The sequence below is a fragment of the Musa acuminata genome, chromosome BXJ1-10, assembly GCF_036884655.1.
Source record: "Musa acuminata AAA Group cultivar baxijiao chromosome BXJ1-10, Cavendish_Baxijiao_AAA, whole genome shotgun sequence".
Taxonomy (NCBI): Eukaryota; Viridiplantae; Streptophyta; class Magnoliopsida; order Zingiberales; family Musaceae; genus Musa; species Musa acuminata.
The window spans coordinates 21,486,081-21,505,404 of record NC_088336.1 but is presented as its reverse complement, the minus strand read 5'-3'; the positions used below and the strand labels follow the sequence as shown (position 1 = coordinate 21,505,404).

Below are 19,324 nucleotides of genomic sequence, written 5' to 3'. Positions count from 1 at the left end.
TTTTGATGATATCTACTTGAATCTTTTCCATGGAAGTTATTGAAATCAATGATGCATGAAAAGTAGCAAGACATGGATTTAGTATCTCACTGTCCTTCTCACCTATAGAGGACAAACATTAAATTTGGAGGAGTTGGATGACTTAATTCATGAGGTGGATCAATGGCTTCTGGCAATTATAGGGTGGTCTCAATTGACATAAAAACATGTTAGCCTCTTCATTAGGAAACAATTGAAGATAATCCATGATATTAAAGTATTAATATTTATTTTATCAATATAAGATTATAAAATTTTATTTATTTTGGTCGATAGATTATTTTATTATTTTATCTCTGAATATCTAAAAAAATTATTATTGAATCTAGATTCGTCGTAACATATCAACTTAAATCCCTAAGTCATGTAATCTAGATTTTTCGATTGGCTTCAAAATGATTAGTATTTTTTTATTAATATTTTTTTATTAAATTATTAATATTTATTTTCTCATTATAAGATTATAAAATTTTATTTATGTTGGTCGATAGATTATTTTATTATTTTATCTCTCAATATCATAAAAAAATAATTTTATTATTGAATCTAGATTCGTTGTAACACATCGTAATCTAGATTTTTCGATTGGCTTCAAAATGATTAGTATTTTTTATTAGTAAAATATATTCAAATTTACAAATCAATTGGGTGGTAAAAAGTTATAGTTCTGAGTTGATAAAGAAGCTATTAGTATTGAATAACTCAATTAATAACCCAATTAGTGGTAAAGAGGTTATTAGACCATTAGGGTTGAATCAAATTTTCCTCACACAAATGTTGACATAATTACTTGTGGAACAATTACATGTTCTTTTTTGCTTGCATAATGTCACTCTTAACTAAAGTATGTAACAAGAAAATATTAATTATAATTTAGTGTCCTCCTTTTGTCGAATTAAATGGATTTCATGAAACGAAAATTACAAAACCAATTTAACATTGTTATATTTAGAATGTTTTTCCAACTACATAGTAATTCATCTCATATATATATTTTTTAAGGCATTGGATATCTTAGTTAGTAAAGAATTTAACAGATAATAAACTTAATCCCATATAATAATAATAATAATAATAATAATAATAGGTTATGCTCAGCCTCTAAGCCCAAATGGCCCGGCCCAACTAAACCAAACCCAGCTTAAACCATGCATTGGCCGAAGAGCTCTGCCTCCAAATTAGGGTTTCGCTCGCCATGAAACCCCCGATTGCGGAACTCTTCCGCCGCAACCCTCTTGTATTGCTTTTCCATCAATCACTCCGCGCGACCAACTACTACTTCTTGGTACCCCAAAGATCCGATCTTTCCCAGACCCTAACCCTAGCGATGGGGAGCGAGGGGCCTTCGAGGCGGCCGTTTTGCCTACATTGCGACAAGCCCGCCCGCACCTGCCTCTGTTCTCGGTTTCAGTCGCCGCCGCTCGACAACTCGATCGGCGTCACGATCCTTCAGCACAGCTTGGAGAAGAAGCACCCGCTCAATTCGACGCGAGTCGCTAAACTGGGGCTCAGGAACCTGGATGTTGTCCCCGTTACTGATGTTAATTTTCATGCTCAGCTCTTTGTTCGCCCTCTTGAACGCGGTCTGGACTGCCGGGAGGAGCCGGAAGCAGAGGAAAGTTCGGATTTTTCAGTTGCCCCTATGAGTGATTTAGGTCAAGGAGTTGCATATCATGACACCAATGTTAACTGCGGTTGCAGTGCTGCTCATTCAAGTAACCTTCATAATCCATCAAAAATTCCCGATGCGTATCCTCCTCTTACGTTCCATAAGCAGAATTCTTTTTCCTCGTTGTCCGGGTCTGAAAGACTCGATTTTGATCGTCATGGAGACTATCCAATAGATGCAGATGATGTGGTCACAATAACATCGGCTAAATGTACAGTAACATGCTCTGGTAGTGATATAAAAATGATAGTTGAGCGTTCTGCCAAACCCAAGATCGATTGGATTTTACAGACTCCGATTGGGAGAGCAGCGATTTCAAATGGGTTTGTGGTTAAGAAGATGCAGAGGAAGGAACTGCAACCCACCAAAGAATTTCAAGATTTTATAGAATTTGAGATCCTGGTGCCCCAAGGAACGGCACTTCTTTTTCCTAGTGATAAAGCTATCTGTACGAAAGCTGTGGAATTTGAGGTGAAGCATTTGGTGGTTTTAGATGGTACATGGCCAAAGGCAAAGAGGATTTACCATGAGAATCCCTGGTTACAGCTTTTACCTCATCTGAAGCTGGATCTAGGAGAGGATAGCTTATATGGTGAGGTGAGGCATCAACCTAAGGCAGGTTGCTTATCTACCATCGAGAGCATTGTTTGTGCCCTGAAGGAATTGGGGGGTGACATGGAGGGGTTGGACAATCTTTTGGATGTTTTTGGGTCCATGATCGGGGACCAAAGGTTCTATAAGGATGAAAAGTTCCGAAAGATGTGTCTTAAATAAATGTATATGATGGTTGCACTTGGTTCTTTTATTTTTTATTGGAACTGAGGAAAAAGTGGAAGAAATGGAAGGTTGAATGATCTTTTGGATTTTTTGGTGATGTATCAAGAGGTGCTTGAACTCTAGGATCAAGTACTTGTCAAAAAAGGACCACTGACTAAGAGAGATCACTTGGTTTGGATTATGTTATTCTTTGATTGTTCAATTGATTTTTGAATATTTGAAGGTGTACCATTAGAGAGATCTTTTAATAGATACAAATATTGATGTATGCTGATCCTTCTTGCTTTGCTGTTTCAAATAATTGGCTGGTTCAGTTCCGGCTCCAAGCCACACCTATTGTAGCTTAATAAACTAAATGCAATTACTTCTTTTTCCTCTTAGCATCTAACTAACCATGCCACAAGTTCAATGTTAACTTGGCACCATCTAAACTCATGCTATGTGTACTGTTGACCTCTAAATATTTAATTGGTGTCTTTTTTCCTCCTGCACAGTATTGCTTCTGAAGAGCAGCTACATCCGGTACTCTTCTTTTAGGTAATTGAGATAATTGACTATGGGGAGCTTGAAATTCACTAAGATTGGTGTGTATGTATGTGTTCTGGTTGGCAACCGTTTTAGGTTATGCTGTAGGATAACATTTTGTTTATGCTTTAACTGGTAATCAGGCAAGTTTAAACCACTATTTCAAATGCCAACTTTTTGTTTCCCCTCTAGAGCTATGATGTCCTAAATTCATTCATTCATGGTGCTGATGTTACTAATTAAATGATGGCTTCTTTTGATATATATTTTCTCTATCATTTGGAACACAATACAAGTATTTCTCGGGCAGGTCTCAGTCTTAAACACTGTGATGTGAGGATTTGTGCTGTATGAGATTTAAGGCCAGCAAAATATAGGAATAGAAAATTTTGCACATTCTCATGGCTTGGATGATGGTAATGTACCTAATGAATTTGGACATGTGTTACTTGTCTTTCATTCTTTCTTTTTCCAGTTTAGGCAGGGGAAATTCTTCTGTTTAAGGCCAGCAAAGTTTATGCAGTCATCCATTCATCATATGAAGGCCTGAACAAAGCCTAGGTATGACTTGGTGGTTCCTCTGAACACAAACCCTGACTTGTTAAGCCTAAGTTTGAATGCCATTCAGGCATACATTTCATTCAGTTGTAGCCAACAATCAAGTTGCAATTTCAGATTCTCTGTGGACAGAGCTGATATAGTCTGATGAAATTGTCATATTACTATTGTTTGACCTCCATGTTGACAACTCCTATGCCATTCGATTAATAATTCTTGTGATCTTGTCTCTCCTATATTAAAGGCTACTAGTTTATTTTATTGAATTTATACTTTTAAGCTTTAATTTCCTTATGTATGATATTGTTCTAGATGTTCTGAAAGTTGATGTGCCCAAGCAGAGTATTACTTGATGTGAAAGTGAATAACCAATATGTAGGCAGTTTTGCTCATCTTGGTTGATCATACTGCTACCTACTGAATTTCCATTGCTAGATGCTCACATATGGACAAGAAACATTTTTTCTAGAAAATTCTCCAGAGAATTTCTTCAACTTAGAAAAAGAGTGTTGTGTGCTCAGGTTCTGTTATCAATCACACTGGTGAAGGTGACATCCTCTGGTTCTCTGTAATTTGGATCCATTGACATGTGATTTGGGATCCATGTTTTTCTAGAACTTTGGATTCATCAATATCAGACCTCCAACAATATGTTGCAAGTTTTTTTTGTTGATTCTGTGGTTCTCACTGTTGTTACATGTGAATGTGTTTTGCACATCTCTGTACCTATCATTGGCCACCAGTGCTTTGTGATATATGTGGCTCCTACTTAGATATACATTTGTACCCTTTATGTACACTACTAGTTTTCATTGGGGTACTCTGGTTTAGATTGGAAAACAAAGTCAACTATTATTTTCTTTTGACCAAGGTTTTGCAGTTGGTCTGAGGCCAAGAGAAGTGATTGCAGACTTGACTAAATCATGTTCTACACATGATGTATGTACTGCATTTGGACTTGTGTGAAAAGTTCCATTTGAATACATTGGGATGTGTCTATCTATACACCATGTAAGGTTTGTCATTACAAGGATTTACTTGGTGTAAATGAGTCAATGTATTTGTGATTCCTTTAATTAATTACCATCATTTCTGTTTGCTTGCTTTCCAGAGAGAAGCTAAAATATGAATTGAAGCATACAAATAAAAATAATACATAGATAGCTATGAGATAAAAAAAGCTACTTGTGTCACAAATTGAACAATGCATCAATACTTGGTCAATATGTTGAGAAATATGGATCATAATATTTTTGATCGGTGCGAGATATGAGATTTGGAGACGATCAACATAAAAATATAGATCATAAATTAAAAAAATATAAAGTCAAAAAGGATGATTTAATTTAATTTATTAGAAGGGGATTAATATATGAAGGTTACTTTCCCAAACTATTTATATATAAATAATAATAATAATAATAATTAGTATTATTAGTATTATTATTATTATATATATATATATATATCGAGGGTAATAGAGTAATATTGAACATGTTGAAGGACATCCAGGTCAAGACATTCTTTCTGCGAGACGAGCATCATCATTTGCCTTTAAAGAAGCGGGTGTTGGTTGGCAGCCTCGCCCTTTGCCCTTCCGCAGTCGATCCCACAAGAAAGGTTAGGGTTCCCAAATTATTACGGATCGATTACGGTAGAGCGCCCAAACCCAGATCTCGCTGGTCGCGTCGGGTTTAGGTGAGTTTGAGCACGAATTTTGTTGCCCTAGCTGCCATTTCCTTCTGTAAATGAAGGTGATGTTGGTTTCTCGAGCTCGAATCTAGTCGAGATTTGGTCTTTCTTGGTTGGAATGCGTCGGGTTGAGGCGACTTTGAGCGCGGATTTTGTTTCTTTAGCTGTCAGTTCCTTCCGTATCTCGGTATGATGTTGGGTTTCTGGGGCTTGGATGGAGTCGAGATTTGGTCTTTCTTGGATGGAATGCGTCGGGTTGAGGCGACTTTGAGCACGGATTTTGTTTCTTTAGCTGTCATTTCCTTCCGTAACTCGTTATGATGTTGGGTTTTTGGGGCTTGGATTGAGTTGAGATTTGGTCTTTCTTGGTTGGAATGCGTCGGGTTGAGGCGACTTTGAGGACGGATTTTGTTTCGTTAGCTGCCGTTTCCTTCCGTAACTCGTTATGATGTTGGGTCTCTGGAGCTTGGATTTGGTCTTTCTTGATTGAATGCGTCGGGTTGAGGCGACTTTGAGCATGGATGTTGTTTCTATAGCTGCCATTTCCTTCCGTAACTCGTTATGATGTTGGGTTTCTCGAGCTTGAATTTGGTCGAGATTTTGTGTTTCTTGGTTGGAATGCGTCTGGTTGAGGCGAATTCGAGCACGGATTTTGTTGCTTTATATGTCATTTCCTCCGGTAACTCGTTATGATGTTGGATTTTCGAGCTTCGATTTGGTCGGTCATTCTTGGTTGGGATGCGTGAGGTTGAGGTGAGTTCGAGAACGAATTTTGTTTCTCTACCTGCCATTTCCTTATGTGACTCGTATGATGCTGGATTTCTTGATCTCGAATTCGGTCGAAGATTTAGTCTTTCTTGGTTGGAATTTTCTCCCGTCTCTTGCCAAATCCTTTCTTTGCAGTCGAGATAAATCATTGTGGATGGGGGCCTTCTGTTTCTTCTTCTTTGTTTCTTGTTTTCGAGTTTTGCTGTTGAGGAAGTTAGTATGTCGGTGATTACACATGCACTTCTTGGTGAAGTATTTCTGATCTAAATATCGTTGTCCTCTTGCCTAAGCAAAAAGTTGGCCATTTTGTCTATGTTTCTGCATTGAAAAAATATCCCTTTATCTGTGAATTATTCATTAATCTTTTGGGTGCTCAAGCTAAAGCAATGTGTAGAAGGCTCTGGGTGGTTAAAAGTCAGATCTTGTTAATAATAGGTTATGTTTAAGCTCAAAAGTTCCTCTAATCTTTTGTGAGTAGTTTTTTCAGTGCTTAGATCTATGGGCTGAAAATAACTTTGAGCTTTCCGTAAAATTTCCTTTTTTGTGGAGAATCTTGTTAAAAAATGATGGTCAATTAAGGACTAATGCTAGCATGCATAGGGGTAACAAGCTGGTTTACATAATTTAATAAAATTCCATTTCTTTATAGTTTTGAATGTATAGGAGATTAAATTACTCATCCTTTTTTAGTTTTAATTATTCTTTTTGCTGTAAACAGTTACGTTTTTGGAAAGATGGATGGCCTTTGGAAATTGGGGGACGAATTCCGAGGTCAAACAAAGATCTCAGAGGACCATCAGTGGTCTGTTATGACATTCAAACTGGCTGAGCTGACAAGGTCGAAAGTTGACCGTAGGAATAACCTGGATTATCCAAGGAACATCATTGAAGCTAAACCATATGACAAGGTTGGGTTTCAGGAAGATAACAAATTTGAGAATCTCAATCTTGGTCTTATGAACCTGGATGTCAAGATGAATGATGCTTCGGTCAAGAGTCTCTTCCATGGTGCTTTTAGCATGAGCAATGCTTATCAGAAAATCAACTCTAATGATGTCAACAGTTTCAAGTTGGGCACTGCAATCAACAAGTATGCTAAGAACTCTAGCAACAAAGATGTCAACAATTACAATAAGAATGATGGAAACAGCAATAACAATAACAACAGCAGCAACGGTAATAACAATAATAACAACAACAATGTTGTTGACAAGAGGTTTAAGACATTGCCGTCAACTGAGATGCTCCCAAGAAATGAGATTCTTGGTGGTTATATATTTGTTTGTAACAATGACACCATGCAGGAAGATCTCAAGCGACAACTATTTGGTATGATCTTTGTACATAACTATATATAAATTTTGTTTTTTATTGTTATTTGATACGAGGAACAGTTTTCATGATAATGCATCCACCTGACAATCTGGCATACGGCTCAACTGATTTTTTTTTGCATGAATGATTTATGGAAAATAGCCTATTTTGTGTAACCAATTCTCAGTGTAACGTCCAACTGGGATGGAGTTTTTGGTTGAAGTTATAATTTTGATGGAGGGCCAGAGTAATCATGTGATTCTATATTAGCCATTGAGAACCACTAAATCCAAATATGTTGTCCAACTTCCTATTTTTGAGAGTCAGGATGTTGCATGATCAAGGATGCTGATGTTCTACTCTGGTTTTACTCATTTACTTCCTTTGCATGAGTAAAAGCTTTGTGGTCTAGTTAGCAGGATTTGTCACATAGTTAATTACTTGGTATTTAGAGGCATGGGTCCTGTTTTGCTCAAGTAAGGATCACCTGATGGGATAGCTAAAATTCTGTACAAAGAGCACATCCAGCTGATATTAAATGATTGCATAGGTGAAAATTAAGCATGTGCTTAACTTAGATAATCATTTATTCTTACTAAGAGAGGGAATCAACAGCCTGCTTGTTTTCCCTTTCTTTGTTTGTTGATATGCTTTAATTAAAAACATGTTGTACTTTGTATTACTTCTCTCGTGCTCATTGTCTTTCTCACATGCGTCTTTGTTTCGTTTTCGATTTGGTCTCTAAAATTTTATTGTATGTGTCTCTATTAATTATTGATATCTTCGATAAATTTAGTTTTAGTTTAATACCATCAGTTATAAGTGGCTAAAATTTTTTGATGGAAGATTAGTATATACCATTATGCTAAATGATTACTCTAGCTTGCTTTGGTTAGTATATATATTTGGTGTTAGAGTAACCATTATGCCAAAACATTATTTATATATATATATATATATATATATATATATATATATATATATATATATATATATATATATATATCCTGCTTTTTGGTTAGTATTTTGCAGATTAGTATGCTGATATTCTGGTTTGGTTTGGTCTAGACTCTAGTCTTTACTTTTTGTGCATTTACTTATGAACAAAGTTTCGCGGTTCGGTTAGTAGGCTTTTGGCTCACTTTTATTATGACAACGGTTAGACTGGTGACATAATAGGCGATCTTGCTCTTCTTGTTTTAATTATCAGATATATATATATAGAGTATTAGGATATTTTTTAGCTCGAGTTTAAAGGATTATAGATCTAATGGTGTAGTTGGATAGTTGGACAAGGAGTGTGTTCACCTAACATAAAGGACCGCTTGATAATTTGAGGACATGCTTAGCAATAAAAGGTCGGTTATTTTCACTAGAAGAGAGGCTTGTACCTCATTTAATCTCTTCTCCCTTTTATATTTTCTATTTATCATTCATCTTTCTTCTTTAACTCAGTGATTTAAAAAGCGTTAGGCGTTAAAAGGCGCCAAGGTTCAAAAACGCATGAGGCGTTAGGTGCTCGCCCGAGCGAAACGAGACACTAAAATATAAAAAATATATAATATAATTAATAAATATAATTCTTTAAATAAAAATATGTTATTAAATTAAGAAAATCTAAAGTATAAAATCACAATGTCACATTAATAAACAGTCTCAAAATTTAAAACAATAAAATTTTACATCAAAGTCATTCATCATAATCAATATTATCGTCATTTTCACACAAATCATCTTCATTGAATTCATCTTCTTCCTCTTGTCTTTTCTCTTCATCAAAATATGTTTCATTCTCTGTCTTCAACAATAGTAGGAGTCGAGCTTGATGTTTTTGCACTCATTTTTTTCTTTGTCATCTATCTTTTATATGTTTATAATTCTTTAGCACCTGATGTTCTTGTCACATCTTCCCATGTCAATCTATCATCTTCAAATACAAGCTCGTCTATAGCATCTTGCAAGTTGGCACCTATTTCTCCCACCAACCACTCATTTGAATCATCAATATCTTGTAATGAGATAGAATCAATTCTATTTTGCAAATAATTACGAGCCTTCAAAGCTTGATTATACTTTATGTAAACAAGATCGTGTAATCGTTGATGTCCCAACCGATTTCTTTTCTTTGAGTAAATTTGTTATGTTATATAATTTAAAAATATATTAATATATTTATCTAAATAAATAAATTAATTGAAATGAAAATATTTTGTGATCCTTACATGCCCAAAGACACTCCGGTTTCGCTCACAACCCGAAGCACTACACGTCAAACTAAATACTTTGATAGTAAATTGCTGTAAGTTCGAGATGGAATTTCCAAAAAAAACTCATTTCAGCTGTAAAATTTATATTATTATTAGCAATAACATAGTAACATACTATATATGAAATTAATTATATCAAATTATTAATACCTGAAGACGTAGTTGTCCTGAATTAAACTGCCGTTGGAATTCCAAAAAGACTTTCGGCATTTTTATATAGAGATAATTCACGAAGAATCTTATCTTGCACCTCAAGGTTTAGAACTAATCTTGCAACGCACTGATATAACCCATTCAAAACTTCTGTATCAAACCCAGTAGATTTAATCTTATAAAAGAATTCAATGTTCAAATAATATCCTGTTGCATGTAAGGGACGATGAAGTTGACAATTCCATCTTTCGTCAATGATTGTAAAAATTTTCTCATATTTTTTTTATTTTCATTGAAAGACATTTTAATCGTCTCCTTTATTTTATCCATAACCTCATAAATGTATCCCATTGCAAACTTATTTTTATTATCCACCAATCGAAAGACTCGAACAAGAGGGCTTATTACCTTTAATATATAAACTACATGATTCCAAAAGGATGACATTAAGATGATATCAGTAGCCCTCTTGCCTTTTGTTTCTTTTGTCCATTTGCTTGTCACCCATTTCTCAAAGGTAAACATGTTTTTCAAATTATGTTTTTGACGATGCACTCTGTAATGTAAAGAATGACGTAGCAAATCGAGTGACACCATGTCTCACTAATTCTTTGTTGCTTGTGAATTCTCTCATCATATCCAAAGCTCCAATATGATTATAAAAAAATCCAATAACAAAAATTACCTTTTCTAAGGTTTTCTTGATGTTTGAGATCTTTTAAATATCTTCCAACATTAAATCAAAACAATGTGCCGCATATGGAGTCCAATATAAGTGTTGTCTTTTTGTTTCAAGCAATTTACCTGAGACAAAGGATAACAAAAATGATAAGACTTAAGAGTTTAACATATTTAATTGAAGATAAAATAATTACAAAAAAATTAAAAAATGAATATTACTAGCTAATAGATAGTTGCTTCCATTGTTGGTTATGATTTGAACGACATTTTGTTCTTCAATTTCTTCCACGAACTTATCAAGTAAATCATATATCTTGTCTCCAGATTTTACAAAACATGAAGCATTTATTGACTTCACAAACATAGTTCCTAAAGAACAGTTAACCATAAAACTAATTATACCCATGCGTCTCCTGTCAGTTCAAGCATCTAACATGACAGAGCAACCATGTGTTGCCCATGATTCTTTATGACTCTTTAGTAAGTCATTCGTATAATTCGATTCTTTTGCAACAATGGAACTCACATCTTATAGTAACTTGGAGGTTTCGGTTGCTTGGTTTAACCTAGGCGCTCGCCCGAGCACTCAAGCGACACCTCTTTGAAGTGCACCGCCTGGAAATGAAGCGAGGTGCTCGGGCCTCGCCTCGCCTCGCCCGAGCGCCTATTGAAATCGCTGCTTTAACTCATCATTTTATTGTCCCTACCATTCATGTACAACATTTCTATCTTTCATAAGTTACATACTAAATTGATGGAGTCTATGCATACTCCTAAGCTTTCATAGTCAGTCTTGATAGAACACTTCTTGATAAGTAGTAGTCAATAGAAGTTACATGACTATATTTTCAATAATTTGCTTTCAAAGGGTTTAATTCCAGTTAAAAAATCTCATATCTGTTGAAGGCTTTTAAGCGTTATGGATATTTCTACATGTACTTTGAGAACCTTCATATGTTGGTGAGTTGGTAGTTTTGGAAGTGCTTACCATCTGTTATGTTGCTTCCACTGTCATGAATATTATTGTATGCTGGATGCTGAGAGAATGTTCCTTTTTTATGCTTGTTATTCGTGTTTAGCTCTTTTCATGTCAGCATTTTGTATGATTAGTATATTATCTATCAATTAATTGTCATGGAAGTTGCTAAACTTATGTAGCTGCTTACAATCTCATCTGCAGGTTTGCCTCCCAGGTATCGTGATTCTGTCCGTGCCATTACTCCAGGTTTACCCCTCTTCCTGTACAACTACACAACTCATCAGCTGCATGGGATATTTGAGGTTTGCATATTTCTCAAATTACTTGATTCCATACTGTAAATTGAGAATGTATGTTTGCTTTTCTTTTTCTTTAAGACCTATCCATTTCCAAAATCAGCATGTTAAATTCCAATGGTTGATATTGATGTATGAACTTACAACATGTAGGTTTTAGTAGAGAATTATTAGTTAACATTTGTGTGAGATTCATGTTGTAGGATTTATAAATCCTGATTCCTTGATACAACATCGGCAACCTCCTGTGAGATGCTTGGACTTGATAACATGGTTTGAAATGCTATGTAAATCTTCCACTACATTTCTGTTTAAATGAGTTGATATGGATATTTTTCCAGTTCAAAACTAGTTCATGTTTTTGAGTTATTGAGACCTGCCCACATACTAATGCCATTTATTTAAAGAGCATTTTGAGGTTGAGTTGAATGTATTTTACTAGATATAAGTGTGATCATATCATGTATGCTTGCACCTTATGCTCTGCGTACAATGTTGAAATTCATGTGATCTTGTTGTTTCTTTTGTTCCTCTTATCTAACTACTTTTTCTTAGGCTGCTAGCTTTGGTGGTTCTAACATTGACCCAACAGCCTGGGAAGATAAGAAGTGCAAAGGCGAGTCCAGGTTTCCTGCACAGGTAATAAAATTGGGGTTTGAACTTACATCATTAGAGCTCCATCACTCCTTCCTAATTTTTTCTTTATATTTGGTGAAAAATATTAGGTGAGGATCCGTGTTAGAAAGCTTTGTAAGCCTCTTGAAGAAGATGCATTTAGGCCAGTTTTGCATCATTATGATGGTCCAAAATTTCGTCTTGAACTCTCCATATCAGAGGTATATTTGCTTCATCTTTTCTTTGTGGCTCTTTATACATTATGCTTCCGACCTTAAATTTTGTCGACGTAGAAAAGAAGATTTTTACTTGTTCACATAAGAAGCCCCCTCTGTTTGTCTTTCAAGTATATTCTTGCTAGCAGGGCTTAGTTGTGGGAAAACATATTTCAAACAAGGGTTTAGTTGGGACCCTGGCTCACAGAAACTCTCGTATTAACAATTTGTTGAAGTTCACAACTCATTATATGCGAATAGGGATACGTTGGGACCCTGGCTCATAGAAACTCGCATGTAAACAGTTTGTTGAAGTTTACAACTCATTAAACAAAGTCAAAACAGAGATTTCCACAATTGATTTATTCACAGACATAATGTGCATAGGAACATATAGAGTACAAAACTCTCGACTAGTTCATCGAACACAATTTGCACAGGAATGTATAGAGAGAGTACATAGTGACCCACCCATTCTGTTTTCTTTGCTTCTGTGCTCTTGGGGTACCATTTGCACTTGCATAGTTGAAATTGTTCCATATATGTTTGAGCTGAATCTAACAGTCAAAAGGATAAATTACTCATAGAAAGATGATGTTGAAGAAGGTTCATTTCCTGTTCTTGTGATGTTCTTTCTTGTGCAGCATTGCAAATTATGTTATGTGATCACTGATGATGTTGTTTTTCTGCTTCATGTGCTCATCAGACCTTGCAGCTGCTAGACTTGTGCGAGAAAGAGGGCATGTGAGGGCTCTAATAAAATAAAATGTGGCACGTAAAACATTTGCGTGCGTTTTGAAGGCTCTATAGCTTTTGGACAATCTACTACCCACCCTAAGGTTGCTCGCCCGCGCCCACGAGTAGGATGTTGGTGTTCTGTGGGTGGCCCTCGTATTGGCTTATATCCCAGAGTTGAGGATCAAGAAATGTAACCCGCCCCTATCATAATGCCCCCTTTTGTGGGACAAAACAATGGTTTCGAGTCTCTCGTGTGGTCAAACGTGATTAGCTGTCGTGTGAATTGTCCCGTGTTTCAGATGTATGCTCTTTGTAACACTAAAATAATAGCGGCGCATATGTCGTCAGTTTTCGTTCCTGAATGATGGGGGTGCCAATTTACCGTTTGAAAGTTTTGGGGGTTTCAACCAATTTAATTGACCCAAATCTGTAGATCGCACTACAAAATCTGTACATCATCAAAATCTGTGGATCGCACTACAATATCGACACATCATATCTCTGAAAGCAGCATTTTTGATTGAATGCCACCATTTAGGTGGTTCTAAATCACAATTTATTTCAGATCGGACAGGCCAAGCAACACTAAAGCGTGGAAAATTATATTATGCTCATAAAACACTGAAGCATCCAAACGAAAGCAAAAAGTTCATAAAACAGGCAAAACTAAGAGAGTGAAAACAGTTGAACACAAATCGTGCATAATAATAGCAAAACACAATCTCAACCCAAACACATCATCATAGCGTGCAAAAGTGCAGTTCCTAAGGGGTTCACATACATGTAACCAAAGAGAAACCAAGAGCGAGCCTATTGGTATTATGACATCCAGGTGAAGGCTGCCCCCTTTCCAACAGATGTACAACAACCAAAGCATTATTATATCCTCCCAGCAACTATTGGTATTTGTATGTGGATATAGTAGCATTCACCACACCTCGTCAGGAGTGCAAAATTACTGCAATGACATACAACATTTTAAGTACAACTTCCAACCTCAACTATTTTACGAGAAATATTAACTGTGCTGATGCCTCCGACACTATTGTCCAAATTAAAATACGCATCACCAACAAGCCTTACCTGAGGTGGTGGTTGTGCCTGCTGCTGCGGCTGCTGATAGTTCCCATATCCTGGATATGTTGCATATGCATACATATTAGGATCCTGAGGCGGAGCATATCCATAGGTATCATAACTTTGGGTGTAACCATAGAAGCTACCATTCCACTGGTTGGGATCTTGTTGTGGCTGATTAAGAACACAAAAAAAAGGATATGTTGATGATTCCCTGGCCATAAAAGAACAGAAGAAACAAGCTCTGGCTAGGAAGGTGAACGACATATTCAACCTGTTTGTTTGCAGGACTGCGACCCCATGAAAGCCGGATGCTTTGACCACCCAACAAGGTCCCATTTAACATCCTTAAAGCCTCCTCAGCACTGGCCCTGAGAAAAATCATTAAAAAGATGTGTAAAAGAAAATTCATCAAAACTCACTGTACTCTACCCGTTTGATCGAGTAATTTTCAAACATGAGCTAACCTGTTAGCGAACTGAACAAATCCACAACGCTTGCCTACAGGTATCTTTACATAGACTATTTCCCCATATGCGCTAAACACTTGGCGCAAATGATCATCCGTAATATTTGGATCCAGTCCACCCACAAATATCTGGAAGCCAGATTCTATATTTCAGAAACATATTTTTACACTGCTCACAAGTAGGAAGCTAAACGAAGTACCCACCGTCGTATTATTTGGATCAGACTCAGACTCGTCACCCTGTCCAGTCTGAAAGGAAGCTGCAAACAAACAACCCAGGCAACATCATCAAATTGATATCAGTCGTAGAGCCCTCTATTGATAAAGAATGAATATTCATATATAAATATTAAAGAAAAATAAAATATATTCCAAAAGCTTTATTTTTGCAATTTACAAATTTACATATTTGCAAAAGTAGCCTAAGCAATGGTCAGACTAATAAGCATACCTTTTGCAACTTATTATAATATGTAGAAAGGTCTTAATAGAAGAGAATAAATGTGCTGAGACTGTTGTAAACTACCCACAAGTAAAATGTTTACAATGCCATGCTGAAAACATAATAATCACTTTAGACATTGATTGCTGTGACAGTTCACTAGATGTGTTGTCAAATGAGTAAAACCAAGAAAATTATGCTGCATGAATTGGATTGATGCCTCAATCAAAAAGGACCAGTTATGTTCATATTGAATAATATAGTATAAGAAAAATATGAATCACATATTTAAGCAAAGAATAGAAGTAAAATAGCAAATATATAGAACAGTTAATGGTAGTAAATATTTCTCACTAGAAGTGGCAATTTCAGTTCCCAATAACTACTATCAACTGAAAGGCAGCTGCTCAGTAACTCTTCAATCTTTGATGGTAAGTCAAGAATCCAACTCAAATGCAGCTACTCAATAACTCTTCAAACTTCAATATATAAATTAAAACTCAACATAGCTTTATGGAATTGTCATATGATCCTGATGTTAAGCTTTATGGATGGCCTTGGTTCAATATTGCTGATATTTTCTCAACATCAGGATCATATGACAATTCCCAAAAAAAGAAATAATGTAACGATAAAGAAACTTGTTACCCAACCCAGATAGAACAAAGGATACCACATCCAGCAATAAGATACTGACCAGAATCATATATTTCAGCACCTTGAAGAATGCAATTAATCAAAGAGAACTGCTAATAACTTCCACAACAAATTAGAATGGAAGGTGAATACCAACTAAAAAGCTGAAGACAGTGAATCCATTGGTGTATGATTTTGCAGAAAGAATAAAGAATGAAACAAAAAATATTGATCTAACAGATGCTTATAGCAGCAATTCTTTAAAGTTTCCAATGAAAGAACCGAAAGAAAATTGAAAACAATGGTACTATAAATCAACCTACGGGTGCGAAATGCAAGAAGCTCAAGGAATTATACTGAAAAAAGCAAGCAACCAAGGAATTATAAGGTAAAATGTAGCAAAGAATGCCACAAACAAGGACTAAGAACCAAATTATTATGCAATCAAAACACTGACCTAACCGGGGCCACCACTACAGGAGATATGCATCTCAGCTGAAGTCAAGTCCAAGCCCTAAATGAAGATAGCATGGCATCCTGCTTCGAGACAACATGAGTTTCTATAAGTGTTTTTCGCTAGAAACTATGTTTAAATGAGCCCAATTTCACAAAGGAAAGTGCTGGAAGGAAATGAGGTTGCACATCAATCGAAGCAATGCCGCTTATCTTCAAGAGTAAGACGGGGAAATGAAATTACTAAGGATAACATTTAGCTGATTCCTCATCTGCCACACTAAGCATTCAGCTGATCTAAATAAAAAAAATCTACATATGCAACTAATTAATGAAGAGGCAACTTAAGCTACATGATCCTCTGCAGAATTCTCCAGTATGAGCAGTGCACAGAAAAAACATATAATATAAAAGTCACAGGAACATAACACAGTCATATACCATTTGCGGAATATTGTTGTTGGGTACCCAAGCTCTTCTTATTAGCAGCTGCACCAATCCGCATGGGTCTTGTTGAACAGTAAACTCCATTCATCTCGGTCATTGCTCTTGTTTGTTCATTTAAATCTCCAAATTTGACAAATCCATAGCCTTTGGAGCGCCCAGTCAGTCTATCAGTGACAACTTTAGCACCCTTAACTGAGGTGTAATGGCTCTTGAATGTCTCTTGCAACAAATAATCAGTAACATCTGCTGCCAAGTCTCCAACAAAAATCGTATAATCAGCACCATCACCATGTTTCTCACCTGCCCCACATGTTGCCCAGTTCATTCTGAAAGCTTGTTCAGAGTTAGGCATAATTTGACCATTATATGTTTGAAGAATTCGATCAGCAGCCACACGTGATACAAACTCAATAAAACCATAACCCTCTGATTGCCCGGTCTGCTTGTTGCGGATAACCTTAACTGAAACTACCTGCACCATTAAAAACACCACATTATATTGCTACAGACACATAAGAACTAGATTAGGACGCATGTCCAGTTCATAAACTAAACAGAAAGAATGTTAAAGACTCACAGGAGGAAAAAGCATGATAACTAGACATAAACTTAAACTCTGATGTTGTCAAAACACGAAATATCAGAGGATAGGTATTTGGCATGCTTCTAAACATATGGTTCGCTTAATTTGATATTAAAGATTCTATAAACATCAAAGAAATCAACAAGAAAGCAGAACACAACGAAAAAAATACTATAAAGCCAGAGAAATCAAGATATATATAAACTTATGCAAAGGGGGAGGGAGGACCTCCCCAGTATGCACAAAGCAGTTGTACAGATAGTTCTCGTCCATCCAGTACTGCAGATCGCCAACCCAAAGCGTACGGATCTCATCAGACGACGCCGGCTGTGGCGCCATGGGCGGAGCCGGGGCGGGCGGCGGAACCTGGTACTGCATCTGGGGCGGCGGCACCGGAGCCGGGGCCTGGTACTGCGGCTGGGGCTGCGGCACGAGCTGGGGGACAGGCGGCGGAACCTGGGAGGGTTGCTGGTTCCACATAGGCGGCGCAGGGGGGGCCTGGTAGTACTGCGGCTGCGGCGGCATCATGTTCCACTGCTGCGGCTGCTGCTCCATCGGCGGCGGCGCCATCGGAGGAGGCTGCATCATTCTGAAATCAAAGAAGATGACAGATCACGAAACCTAAGCACTGAAATCGGACGAAAGAAGGGTAGATGGCGATCGGCTACGATCGAAGCACTAGAGATTTGGGATTCGGATAAATCTTGGCCCTAAAAGATTCGGAGGCGCAAGACGAGGGATGGGTCGGAGAAACCCTAACCCTAAAAATAGAGAGGACCAGAAGAGAAAGGACGCGACGGAAGACCAATCATATATAACCGACAGGCGCTAGTTTTCCTCCTCGTAATTGGTTACCCACTTTCGTACCTGGTTCATGCCGGTAGAGATGGTTCTTCGCGGGACCCAGATTAACAACAAGGGTATATTTGTCGGGTCAACGAACTCCGCAAAGGGAAGTAGTTTCGAGGACGAAAGGGTGAGAGCCGCGAGGATATTATTGGCGGGGTGTGGCCGCACGGCGGACTGATCGTGTGAGCGTCCGCACATTAGAAGCGTGCGCCACCGGCCCCTGAGATGGGCCGGGCCTTCAGTAGCACGAAAATTGATGCTAATGGGCCCTCCAAATACTTTTCCTCTGCAATTTAATTTGATTTCACCTGTGTTATTTCGTCGATCATATATTTCTGTCTACGTGAAAGAAAAACTAAGTTCAATTGCTTATCTATTGTAGAACAAAGGGAGAAATCTGATCGAGCTCAAGTCGATGCCGTAAACGAGCAATCACATGTAAAAATAATTAATTATGAAATATTTATGTCAATAAGTATGTCAGATTTGCTGAAGGTATGATAGATACTGAGCCCAAACAAAGAAAGGAGAAAGAAAGAACCAAAGAAGAACAGAGAAGAGAGAGTAAGGGAGGAGGAAACAGAAACTGAACTCACAAAGCTTTCCACTGGAACAAAGATCTATTAAACATCCAATGACAATGTCACTGATGACTTCAATTTTCATGACAAAATGGATTTAAGGAGCTTACAATCTTCTTTGAAGTTGCGGTTATCTCTCATTCTAAGAGAATTCTCTTTGTTATTTCATCTCTTGGATCTCTACACAACAAGTTCAAAAGAAGTAGCAGCTATCTAAAATGCCCACCGAGTGACGAGAAAAAGATTCAGATGCCTAAATCGCTTTATGACCTGCCGGTAGACGCATCTTCTAGCTCTGGAGATAGCAACTCTCAGTCTTTTCAGCTTGAGGCCGATCTTTCTCTTCGATCTGCACGCTCTAAGCCTTGAAGATGATCTCCTCTGTCGAGTGTCAGCTTCTTCCAGTGTTCTGTATATGAGGAACCTTGCTTTCAGGTGTTGCCTTTCTTCTGGGTCTTCCTTGTCAACCCTTGAGTAAGAGCAATGTGACCTCAGGAACCC

General features: G+C 37.1%; 3 protein-coding genes across 3 annotated transcripts; 2 read left to right on the top strand and 1 right to left on the bottom strand.

The window, feature by feature from the left end:
• The first annotated feature begins 1,225 nt into the window (after window positions 1-1,225).
• On the top strand, window positions 1,226-2,753 carry LOC135595467 (uncharacterized). The gene has a single exon (XM_065086400.1). It carries the CDS (start codon window positions 1,235-1,237, stop codon window positions 2,480-2,482), a length of 1,248 nt encoding a protein of 415 aa, XP_064942472.1. The 5' UTR covers window positions 1,226-1,234; the 3' UTR covers window positions 2,483-2,753.
• Window positions 2,754-5,108: 2,355 nt separating this feature from the next.
• LOC135595466 (B2 protein-like) lies at window positions 5,109-13,648 on the top strand. The gene is made up of 6 exons (XM_065086399.1): window positions 5,109-5,266; window positions 6,747-7,357; window positions 11,624-11,724; window positions 12,274-12,357; window positions 12,444-12,554; window positions 13,255-13,648. The coding sequence occupies exons 2-6, from the start codon at window positions 6,763-6,765 to the stop codon at window positions 13,294-13,296; spliced, it is 933 nt and encodes a 310-aa protein (XP_064942471.1). The 5' UTR covers window positions 5,109-5,266; window positions 6,747-6,762; the 3' UTR covers window positions 13,297-13,648.
• Window positions 13,649-13,934: 286 nt separating this feature from the next.
• On the bottom strand, window positions 13,935-18,177 carry LOC135595465 (polyadenylate-binding protein RBP45-like). Its single transcript, XM_065086398.1, has 7 exons — window positions 17,622-18,177; window positions 16,805-17,282; window positions 15,037-15,092; window positions 14,831-14,961; window positions 14,638-14,734; window positions 14,370-14,537; window positions 13,935-14,244 (listed from the first exon to the last, which is right to left on the bottom strand). Exons 1-7 carry the CDS (start codon window positions 17,979-17,981, stop codon window positions 14,242-14,244), a joined length of 1,293 nt encoding a protein of 430 aa, XP_064942470.1. The 5' UTR covers window positions 17,982-18,177; the 3' UTR covers window positions 13,935-14,241.
• Window positions 18,178-19,324: the final 1,147 nt, after the last annotated feature.

What these genes read in the sequence shown, in the direction of transcription:
- LOC135595467 (XM_065086400.1), top strand. Translation starts at nt 1,235, where the DNA reads ATGAAACCCCCGATTGCGGAACTCTTCCGCCGCAACCCTCTTGTATTG.
- LOC135595466 (XM_065086399.1), top strand. Translation starts at nt 6,763, where the DNA reads ATGGATGGCCTTTGGAAATTGGGGGACGAATTCCGAGGTCAAACAAAG. An exon ending in AGCTGCATGGGATATTTGAG is followed by an intron (nt 11,725 to 12,273) that starts GTTTGCATATTT and finishes ACTTTTTCTTAG; the next exon opens with GCTGCTAGCTTTGGTGGTTC. An exon ending in AGTCCAGGTTTCCTGCACAG is followed by an intron (nt 12,358 to 12,443) that starts GTAATAAAATTG and finishes GAAAAATATTAG; the next exon opens with GTGAGGATCCGTGTTAGAAA.
- LOC135595465 (XM_065086398.1), bottom strand. Translation starts at nt 17,981, where the DNA reads ATGATGCAGCCTCCTCCGATGGCGCCGCCGCCGATGGAGCAGCAGCCG. An exon ending in GCTTTGTGCATACTGGGGAG is followed by an intron (nt 17,283 to 17,621) that starts GTCCTCCCTCCC and finishes TTAATGGTGCAG; the next exon opens with GTAGTTTCAGTTAAGGTTAT. An exon ending in GCAGTCCTGCAAACAAACAG is followed by an intron (nt 14,538 to 14,637) that starts GTTGAATATGTC and finishes GTTCTTAATCAG; the next exon opens with CCACAACAAGATCCCAACCA.